At 37.8% G+C, this 12,206-nt stretch overlaps 1 protein-coding gene across 2 annotated transcripts in view; it reads right to left on the reverse strand.

Moving 5' to 3' along the window:
* LOC113055012 (inactive N-acetylated-alpha-linked acidic dipeptidase-like protein 2) overlaps nucleotides 1-12,206 on the reverse strand; it is a 241,596-nt gene that overhangs the window by 92,250 nt on the left and 137,140 nt on the right. For both annotated transcript variants that reach the window (XM_026220927.1, XM_026220926.1), the window contains exon 6: nucleotides 2,863-3,000. In XM_026220927.1, the coding sequence (XP_026076712.1) occupies nucleotides 2,863-3,000 (138 nt within the window). The remainder of the gene's footprint in view (nucleotides 1-2,862; nucleotides 3,001-12,206) is intronic.

Genomic DNA, 12,206 nt, shown 5'->3' on the forward strand with positions numbered 1-12,206 from the left:
TTGCTTGAGCAGATATTGCATTCTGCAGAGAAGGATGACTGGCATTTGTCGAGGTTTGGAAAGAAAGGGAGAAAGCATGCAGAATATCTCGGCGGATATGGCATTTTGTGTAAAATTTAAAACAGACTTTTCAATACCGACCAGATACAATAAGCCTATACTGATTTTGGCGGAAACTCTATTATCCTTCTGAAAGAAGCCACAGCCACTAGGGAATTCTATTTCCATGAAAGGGTGTTAATGGTCTGCATTAATGCCTAGGTAGGTAGTATATGTCAAAGTAACATCTGCATGGATGGCACAAACCACGGTTTCCCAGCAGAACATTGCCCAAAGAATCACACTGCCTCCACCAGCTTGCCTTCTTCCCACAGTGCATCCTGGTGCCGTGTGTTCACCAGGTAAGTAACACACATTCACTTCACCTGCCAGTGGTCATAATGTTATGCCTATACCTTGTCCAAATACCCACACTATTGAAAATAAAAATACACTTGCATTTTTACAACACTATACGTGTGTCCCATCAGGTAATGAAAGGTTCTATACATACTTGTGGTCTTCATGCTCACATGGACCAAATACAAAAAAAAAATTGTCATATAAGTAGTCAAGTGCAAAGACTGCAAGTGCGGGTTTTTGGACAAGGCGATAGATACATCACATTGCATGGTGCACAGCAAGCTGTTCAAGCTCGTATCAAGGATGCAGAAAACATGTTAGTTATATACATGTAACTGTTGTGTAACAAAGTTGCATAAAAAAAACGGTGGGCATCTTCACTTGAAACCTGAACATTTGAGTCTGCCAAATACTTTTACTCTCAGGTGAAGGTCAGTGAACAAAAGTACACTTGTACTTTTTTTTGTTGGTCGATGAAAAGCATCATCCCACGTGAATGACCTTTCCCTAGAGGTTTGTTCACTTAAGTTCAATTATGCTCCAATACATGTCATCACCTCAATCTGTCATTTTTATTTAGCCTGCTGCACATCCACCATGGCTCTTGTGACCACATTCAATGTTACATTTGACCCCCCTGAAAGCTCTACATGAGAGAGTGCTGTGAAATGGCTGACCAGCGTTCCTCTCATGGTTTCAATAAGGTCCCCTGGGCACCCACTGACTGATGTGTGTAATGGCCTTGGATATGGGCGGCCATAGCGAGAGCAACTTTAAGACGATGTGTAAGGCCTGCACTCAGGAGTTGCACTCACACCATGGAGCATAAATCAACAAGCCTTGGCTCCCCGAGCACACAACCTGTCTCATTTGGAGAAAAAGAGTGTCATACCATCTTCTACCGGCAGGTGGAACACTGACGTCATGTTATTGCTGCTTTTGAAACTTGAATCCCCAGCAGGATCATGAGACTGAGAAGACTTATGATTATCTCAAGGCACAAAAATTGCATTTAGACAAAATCAAAAAAGTTCACTAACAGAACGGAAGTATTATCGGTTTCTGAAATAGTGAAAAAGACAATCATATGATTGTTATTAAAGATCATAAAGTGAGAACGCCCTATAAATCAGTAATACTTCATAAAAGATTTAAAGGGGACCTATTATGCAAAAATTCACTTTCACATGTTGATTGGACATACATTTGTGTTGGCAGTGTGTGTACACAACCCCCCATCCACCCACTCCTTTTTTTTAATCCCCATAAATAATAAGCAGTGTCTCACAATTACCTGTTTTCAAGATTTCTGCTAATTTGACATCACATTAGCCACAGGCCCCGCCCACGAATGTTGACAGACGTTTTAACATAGAACTGCCTTGAGCGAGATCACAGAGAGTTGTACACAGTCCCCCATTGCTGTACTGACGAGAATGTCTCCCAAGCGCTTGAGGTGTTCTGTATCTGGTTGTATGAATGTACACAGCTGTCTCCATTTACTCCCTAAATCTGAGCCACTGAAGACGAGATGGATTCATTTTGTTTTTGAAAAAAATTCTCCCTCGTCTCTACCGAAATGCGTTTATGTCTGCGCAAATCATTTTACATCGGACTGCTTTGTGAATGAGGGTCAGTAAAAAAACAGGTTTTGCACAAAAGTAGCTCCTGAAGGATGGAGCAGTGCCAACTGATCATGATCCAGCTACACCTCCAGTTAGGTTTCCAAATTGCCTTTCTGAAAGTGCTTCTGGTACTCTATAAAGCTAATGTTGCTAAAGCTACCATTGTCTGTCTGTTCCTCTTCAGGAACTTGGGCTGCATCGGAGGATGCTTTGGTAATGCCCTTCAGTGTGACAGACTCTGAACCAAGTGTATAATCCGTCCAATGGATGGGCAAGACATCATGGGCAGGGTGATGTAGTAACCAGGAAGCTTAAAAGAATGTGCAGTGAAACCGGCGTTAGCCTTCTGTTATTCAGCAACACTTTGTGTGTGTGTGTGTGTGTGTCAGTTGCTATCAGTTTGTGAGTCTTATTTAGTATTGTTTGTCCACTGATAAGCTCCATTATGTCAAAGCTTCAGTCAAGAGGTGTTTTGGGGCGAGAGCAGCTTTCAGCATCTGGTGGAAGGAATGTAGATGGCCGAGCTCCTATTTTGCACTCTCACCCCACACTTTCAAGACTCAAACACACACACACACACACACACACACACAAACACACACAAACACACACACACACACACTATGTGTAATCACATTAAATTTAATCACATGGTAACTTGACATTCATTCATAATGTCAGTCATCGTGAAGCATATTCTAATACCAGAAAGTCCCTCTCCATAAGGTTATGAGATTTAAAGGGTCTAAGAAGCGGTATTGTGTGAGAATGAAGAGGGTTGTAATTTGACAGTTACAGTAAGTGTAGCAGGCGATGTTTCTGGCTCAGGGCTTACCTGAGGCAGAGGGCATGGCCATAGAGATGCAGGGTCTTCCCTGCCCCATGGCGGGGGCAGAGAGCAGCAGTTTCGCTAAGGAGGCAGAGATGGGCTGAACCAGCAATGATGTCAAGTTGTGGCGACTGTCTCTTCCAGCTGTGAACAGAAACAGAACACAATAGTGAAAAACAAACACACAATCAAACCAGTAATTCTTATTTTAGAAAAGGCTTTTATACAGCTACATCAAAAAGTAAACAATAATAACATCCATCCATCCTCAGATTTTCCTCCTCGACAAGCCACTTGCATTGATCATGACTCTGTGAGTGTTTAAAGCATGTCATGGGGCTCATAATGCCACACATGTGCAAACCAATTACCCAATCAAAAAGCTTTTCTATTGGTTAAGACATCCACTGAGGCTTCTAACCCATATTCATCTAGGAGAGCAGATGAACGACATTAGTCTATCATGTGCTGCATAGTTGCCGTGGGGGTAGGTGAAAATGCATTAAGTGATGTGAGGTGAGCGAGAAGGGGCGGGCGAGGATGTTCGTAATGTGCTGTAAATCTGACAGAAAAGAGAAAGGAGCGCTGAGAGGAACATGCACAGCCAGGCAGGGACGTACCGTATCAAAGCCTTTCCTTACCGCTGATTGCAGCTCACGAGCGGCAAACTAATAGGCCCGGAGATTTCAAGTTTGAAGAAACGGTTTCCAGCAGGCCAATGGGGATTTGTATGGACAAAACGCTCCATTGATTCAACCTCATTAAAACAGAGAAACGGTGAGCCTAATCCTGCTTTAGGAGCAAATTTATTTAGGAGCTTCCAGCAGTGTTTCTGCACCGGTGGGATGGGGAACAGTCATCCACGAATTAAAATCAGTAGACCTTTCTGTTCCACAACACTCTATTACCTTCCACAGATAAATGTATTCACAGGCCGCAATTATTTTACAGTGGTTATGCAGGAATGAACAAACAGGAAGGTACCCCTGAAATTAGCTATTTAAACTAAAATATTTTAATAAAATATAAATAAATAACCAATTAACTAATTCGTTTTAGATTTTTCTTGTCATCGAGAGATACAGGAAGTGATTATTGAGTTTTGAGTGGGGTTTTTGAAGTAACACTGTACTGTATCTGCCCAAAGGTCACAGGGTCAAAGATGTGTTTAGAGAGATGACATTATCTCAACAAATTAAGCTTCTAAATATGATTTATTGTGACTCAAACATCTATCTATCTATCTATCTATCTATCTATCTATCTATCTATCTATCTATCTATCTATCTATCTATCTATCTATCTATCTATCTATCTATCTATCTATCTATCTATCTATCTATCTATCTATCTTTTAAAAATCTGAAAGGTGCACAATGAGTGGTGTTCAGTGCAGAACTGATGTTGTTGTGCAGCATATCCAGACCCACCTGAACCCGATGTCAGCTGTAGAGTGAGCTGAATAAAATGGAGGTTTTGAGAGACATTTTCAGCTCAATACTTACAGTGCACACCTTTTTTTTTTTTTTTTTTTTACCAGCCAAAAGAGTACTTTCATTCATCTAGATAAATAAAAACAAAAACAAGGTTATGGTCAATAGCGTTTATCCTTTCATGTTAGCTCTATCTGCAGCACAGCTAAAAAGGAACAAAAACAAGTTTAAAAGAATAAGATGCCCTCAAAACCCATTAGGTTGTGCTCCCGTGGGAGATATGACAGTTTTGGAAATAAAGTAACCCTGATCTTGATGAACTCAAAGAGAGTGCGCACTCACTGTTTCATCCTGTCCTGCACAGTTCATACTACTGGGGTGCATGAGAGGAACATTTAATACTTCACATCAGCTAACATGCTGGTCTCTCAGTAATAATAATTCATGGTGCCAGTGAAATATGCACACAATCTCGCCTCCATCTCGAGGACAAATGCCATTGTGTTTTGCATGCAGGCGTTCTGAGGGAATCTGCCTGTGGTGGTGATACTTATTTGGTGTACTGTGTTTAGCAGAGCCCCTCAATATTTGTAAATTCTTCCATACTTTATTCTGTTCTAGCTTGAAATTAACCTAATGCTGATAAAGACACATTGCAACACTTACTCACCAATGGATCATCTGCAGTGAATGGGTGCCTTCAAAATGAGAGTCCAAACAGCTGATAAAAACATCACAATAATTCACAGTCCATCAATTAACACGGTGTGTTTGTAATAAATCCATCATTAATACGTTTTTCGTACTATTATGGTTATTATGGCTGATGGTATTTTGGCCAAATTTAAAATGCCTTAATGATGGATTTGTTTCTTGCAAACACACAGCTTTTGACTTCACAAAATGTTAAATGATGGACTGGAATTGAGTATATTACTTGTGGATTTAAATTATGTTTTATTATCAGCCGTTTGAACTCTCATTCAGACAGCACCCATTCACAGAGCATCCACTGCTATAAATATACATTTCTCCAAATCTGTTCCAATGAAGAAATAAACGAATCTACACATTGCATAGCATGTGGGTAAATTGTCAGCAAATTTCCATTTTGTGGGTGACCTTTTCCTTCAATACCATTAGTAAATAGCATACATAACCACTGTAAAATGCAAGGCTCTATATAAACTATATTTTCTTTTGTTCCTGATGATATAAAACTCTAAAATACACATGCACAGTGACTTACTGTGCCTTTCCAAATTTTTGACATGCTTCACTTTATCTTTCATGCACTGTCACTGCTTAATTTCACTCAGCACAAACAAAGCTCACTTATTCCACACAGGATTATTCACCTGAGCACCATGTGAACTTTGTGCAATACACAGATTCATATCAAAAGTCAATTAGATACGCCAGGCCTGATGCTATAGATGCCTCCCTGCTGATGCAGTGGGCTGTGCAATTTCAATATGTCTGATATTTTTATTTAGGTAAGCAAGATTAATTTAGAAAGAGTAACTAATAGCATTATGATGAAATTAAAAGTCAAGGTAATGCTATACTATGCATTACAAACAACAACACAAAAAAAAGGGTTCCAAAATAACTGCAAGAACGTTTTTTTTTTTTTTTTTTTTGAGCAAACAAGCCTCCCAGGAAGAGTTATTTGCTGAAGTACGATTACCCACAGGGCTTAGACTCATTCCCTCCACACAGAGAAGCTCATGAGATATATATTACGCGCCTGCGGTGGGGCCATATGTGCAGTGTTTGGATTACAAACACTTCAGTATTTCACATATAAACTTACTCATTCAGGTCCCGATGTGTTACAAATCAAATCTGTGAGAATGACAAATCTGTCATGTCGATAAACAACAGGGGTTGCTTTCATCCCAAAGGGTTAAGAGTAAGAACTTCAAAATATCATATTAACATACTATTTGGAACAAAACTTGATAGAAGTGCAGTATGCAGAGCACGAAGCGAAGTTACTGTGGGTGACACTCAGCCAAATTTGGTGGCCCATAGTCAGAATTCGTGCTCTGCATTTAACCCATCCAAAGTGCACACACACAGCAGTGAACACACATACAGAGCAGTGGGCAGCCATTTATGTAGTTGGGGGTTCAGTGCCTTGCTCAAGGGCACCTAAGTCATGATATTTCCGGCCCGAGATTTGCACCCAACAACCTTAGGGTTAGGAGTCTCTCTCTCTCTCTTTAAAATAAAATAAAATAAAATAAAATAAAATAAAATAAAATCATGCTATCATGTTAGGGCAATACGTTTTTTGTTGTCTTGATTTTCCGTGATGTGGCCCTTAATATAAATATATTTAGTCTTACTCTCTTAACATCGATGCTCATTTTCATTTCTCACAGATGGCAGTTTAAGTGTCGTAGACAATCTTATGTTATTTGCATGTTTGCTGCGCACATGGGTTTTTGAGTGACGATTGGATTTATGCAACTCAAAACATTCCTTGATATTCAGTTCCACAGCTGATAAAGAAAGTTGGAACCAGCAAATACTACAACAGTCTTCACTGAAAGAAACCTGTTATGGGGTGACATTGGTTCCATCTCCCTGGACCTGCTCATCACATTCCCAAAGAGAATAGTTAATCTGACACAATAATACATAATGGAATAATGCCCTGTTTCAAAAACACCCACAGACATTCTGTGTGTATTTTTATTTTCAGATCATCCTTTAGATCTTTCTACTACTACAAAATCACACTCTAGATATGACCAAACCAATATATCTTCTGCTATCCATTAGGCAGTATTCAGTGAATGTGAATAGCTCCATTGCTCTGCCTCAGATTAAAAATTCACAGATGGCAGATGAAAATGATACAAGATCTCAAGAGTAACCCAACACAGATGTGTTGACCAAAAATGGATGAAGGGTCCTGTTCCTCACTGTGGTATCTGTTATTTTTATTTTATTTTTATTTTTTTTATGACGCTACTTTCTTTATTGACCTTTATTATGTTTTTATGATTATTTATTGGAGTATCAGTAGACCTTGGGCATGGCAAATTCTCGTTGAATGATGATCAGGATATAATGAGAGCCTAATGGCTTTTCTCTTTGTGTTCTCACCTGCAGGAGCCTTACTCAGGGATCAGTGACAATGCCCTCAATGTCACACAATTCCACTTACTTTCTAACAACAAAAGAAAAGTACAAATTCAAGTTTGGTACAATGAAAAGTGACTTTTGAAATTATTTTCTCAGTGGTTGCTGATAAATGCTTAATTACAGATGAATGAAACTTTTAAGATCTCAGTTAAGTTTGCTTTTAGGACAAAATTAACCTTGACACGGACATTCTTGCAAGATTAAATAACTGTTTATAATAGTTATAACACATAGTAATAACAAATACAAATACATTGAATGGCACAGTTATCACATTATGTCTTGCATACTTCCCATATGCTTGTATACGTTTATGGATATAGTCTATAATGCTGATAAACAGCTTATCTTGAGGAGCAAAAATTTAATAAAAAACACTTGCATTTTTTTAACTAAAAAGCATGTTTTAGGCCACAGGGCATCAGAGCAGAAGTTAAATCTCACAACCAAATGTTGTTAAAACACACTCTGTCTCCTTCATGCACACACATTCCTGTTTAGAGCTTCTTCATTACTGCCCATTTGTGAGGTGGAGGTATGTGTAAATTCTGCTTCTGGTTAAAGCCATAATCGCCACACATTCAGCATGCTAAGAGAGGAATGGATTCAGAGCCAGAGGGATTGAAGAGAGGAACAACTTTAAATTCTTGTCTGGTAAAATTATTCCCTATTTGCAGAGGTTAAACTGTGGCCAAGTCTCTCAGGATATATGGCACGGGCCGGGCCGGGCCCTGCAGGGGAGGTTCATGAGTGAGAGGCAGCTCGACAGCAGCAGCACTGGACATAAAGTAAGTGACATTAGGACTAGGTGCTTCTATAAATACTGGGCTGACTTTTCTAGTACACTAAAGCAGAAAAACAACAGGGTCTTTAAAGAGAAACAAAAATATATTTCTCACAGACTTATAACAGTGTTCATCAATCTTTCAGACCATGGATATATATATATATAGAATATATATATATAGACAGACAGATGGGTAGATAATTCTAAATGCTAATCTGTCTTTTTTTTGTATTCCTCTCATCTTTCACTACTCTTGTCTAATCCAAACCCATAGGCTCTTACAATAATAATGGCATTTAACATGACAACATGAACAAACAAACAAATAAAATAAATAAAGCACAAACAAAATCAAGAAATTAAACATGAAAGAAACCAAGAAGAAAGAAAGAAAGAAAGAAAGAAAGAAAGAGAAAGAAAGAATGAATACAATAATGTTCTCTCATCCTCCTCACTCATTTGACTGCTCTAGCTTGTGTACTAAACTAGTTTTTACCTTAAACTGTACTGCAAATTGTTGTGTAACATTTGTAGTATTTATGTAACATTTTTTTTTTTTAAAGCATGGTTAAATTATGCTTATAACCAGTTCTTAGTGAAAGTGTGTTTTTAACTTTGTAAAAATGTTCACTTTACCAAAATGTACTGTGTACTGTGTCTTCATCTAAAGCCCTGGGTGTGTGTTAAACACGACTCTTTGTATTTCATCACGTTCCTTTCTTGATGCAATAAAGGCAAAACTACAGCCATCTGACAGGGGCCACATTTCTGGCACAGTGGGGGTCTAAACAACAGGATGAACTAAGCAGCCCACCCACCCACCTTCTGCAGATAAGATAAGACGGTCCTAGACTTTCCTAGCCAGCCCAGGCAGGGGGCAGCGCTGACCTTCTAAAAGAGATGACAGGAAGCTTATGGCCTGCAGTGCTGCTGCCCACCCATCCTCCATCAAAAACACATCTAAACTTCCAAAACGTCATTCTCATATTCCCAATGCTGTAAGCGACAGTCTTTTATTTCAGTAGAAATCCTATAAAACATTTGTTTTTGTCATGATATGTTGAAATTTTCACCACATTTACATTTCGCAAGAGTGAAATATATAATAAAAAGTCTCAAAAATGCATTACATTGGCGATGATGGTAGGACAAGCAGTTCAATATAAGACTGACATATTAATCACGCCAAATGGACAGAAGTGCCGCTATTGAGAAAATGTAGACAGCAGAGTAATTTCCTCAACTCAAGGCCCCGTTGTACACTTTGGCAACAGCACTATCATGCTCACACAAAAGAGCTGAAGAAGAAGAAGCAACATTTCCATAATGTTATTGACCAAGTGCCACATTTCTGTGTGGAGTGCAATACACCCTCTGTTTTATTTGCATGTCTATTAGCTGGAATACCAGTCAAATAATAGTGATGGTAGAAAAGGTAATTTTCAGCCTGAGTGCATTTCAAATGCTCACTGGTTTAAGGGCAGAAAGTAAAGAGAACACATGAGGATCAGCTCTGAGAAGTGGGAAAGCATTCCTTTAATGAACTCTGCCTCAAAAGCGTCTAGAGCCCAAGTAATCAAGCTACTGATCAAGTAAACGAACCACCACTTAAAGTGTAATTACGATACAAATATAATTGAAATATTGAAATATAATCGAACTTTGCAGCGCTTAATTCTCACTCGGTTGTGATGCTCTGTCTTTAAAAAAAAAAAAAAAAAAAAAAAAAAAGCATTTCTTTTTTTTTTTTTTACCTGGAGAAATATTACATACATATAATCAGATGTAAATGTCCCTAAATATGTATTGGTAACAGTGTCCTTTTTAAAAAGTTTGGGTTCTGTAAAAAATATTTTTTCAAAGTTTTCAAAGAAGTCTTAGAATTAATTTTAATAAAATAATTGTAATAGTCTGTGATGGCAAAGCTGAATTATTATTCTTAGGGTTTATCTGATGAATAGAAAAAACAACAACATTTATTTGCAATAAAAATATTTTGGAACATTGTAAATGTCTTCACATTTTGATCAATTTAATGCATCTTGCTGGATAAAAATGTTAAATTCTTTAAACAAAATGTTGTAATCCTGAAAATTTAGCATAGTTAAAAAACACAATAATACAATTCAGAGTTCTATATTGTAATATTCTCCACTCAGATTGTCAGTCTGTGTATTAGTGCTGAGTATTTTCTACAGATTACATTATTACACCAGCAAGTGGCATTTTTATAAGTGAATCATTCAATCAAACTGAATGGTTCAAAAGCACAGATTCATCCAGGGCGCAATTAGACAATCCAAGTATTTTATGCTGTCTCTCCAAGTAACCTTGTCAGTTTTTCTTCAAACAAATCACCTGCTATCTGTGTAGGACTTTGTTTATTGTTTGCATCTCATTCATTTTATTTATTTATTTTACTTTAGTTTTGACTCCTGCATTAATAGAAGCAGTGAACAAATGACAACATGAAAAGAGAAAGAAAGTAAAAGTAAAACAGGAGAAATCAGACTAAGGTGTGAGACTGGACACATTGTGATGGTTTTGAGTGACACTGCACAGAGGACATTTCTCTTCCGAACAGCAGAGGTAAGCATTTGTTCATTAAAGACTCCTACATGGGTCCCATAGCTCTGGCGTATTTAAATAAATATGCAAATAACTACATTTCTATTCAAAGGCTTCTTTTCACTTCAACAAGGTTTCTAAATAACCCACGGGATACAATTTGTTCCATGTGAATAAAACCACCAGTCCGCAACTTGAAATTAACATGTAAAAATTATTTGAAGTTCCCCATAAATTCCACATATCTCTCCCTCGAATATGTTCCCGGCTTTAAAGGTTAACAAAATTATGTAATCAAAAAAGGAAAAAGCAATGAGCCAGCAGAGTAGAAGTCTACTAAAGAAAGAGATGCTTTTATATGTCAGCACTCCATTTATGTCCTCCAGCAGCTTATTGACTCATTTCCCAACCAGGAGGATGGGAGAATTTATCCAAAATAAACAAAATTAATAAGATAGAGTCATGGCTCAATAAATCCGCACAACACTTGTTCTCCAGAGGCTGCAATTCAGCTTCACAAAGCATTTCCTCTGATTGAATCAATGCGCTTGGCCGTCTCTTTTGGTATTAGAGACAAGTGATTCCACATGTGCCTTAAAGGCATCATGTTATGTGTTTTGTTTCGTTCACAAGTCATAAGTAAACAAGATCTTGGAATATATCCTGACATCTAAAGGCAGGTGCACACAGTTTTCTGTTCTTCGCTATTGTTGCTTGTCAGATTCTATGTTGTGACCAGGGTTGTCACCACAATTCATTGGGCCTAGAAGAACAGGTGCAATGTCTAGGCTATACACTCTCATAAAAAAAAGAAGAAAAAAAAAAAAGATAGAAAACTGTCACTGGGACAGAAACCTTTCATAATAAGTACATAGTCTGTACATGAGGAACAGGACTGTAAAATAAAGTGCTAGCGGGTTAGGTTTAGGGGTAGGTTCAGGGTTAGTACCTAGTTATTACATAGTTATTGTAATTACTATAATAAGTACATTGTATGTACACAAGGAACAGGACTGTAAAATAAAGTGCTACCAACCTTTCAATATCAGTGATAATATGTACTTTAAGGTATTTATTACGTATATACAATTTAGGTACTTATATACCATTTAGGGCTTTCATACCCTAGGGAACCACCCCAGTGACAGCTTTGTGGCTTTTTGTCTAAGAGTGTACAGCAGCGTGGATAATCTTGTACACTAGCTTAAAAAACATAATGGGTTCAAATCAAGCTAAGTTTAATTGATTTGACAGAGTTTATGGCATAATGTTGATTGGTACAATTTTCCTTGTCATATATTTCTTTCAAAGGGATGGGGCAATTTTTCTTTTCTTTTTTTTCTAGGCTTGATTGTGTTTATGGGGTACAGTCTAACATGTGTTAATGCTTTGTTTTTTTGTT

The sequence above is a fragment of the Carassius auratus genome, chromosome 36 (assembly GCF_003368295.1).
Source record: "Carassius auratus strain Wakin chromosome 36, ASM336829v1, whole genome shotgun sequence".
NCBI lineage: Eukaryota > Metazoa > Chordata > Actinopteri > Cypriniformes > Cyprinidae > Carassius > Carassius auratus.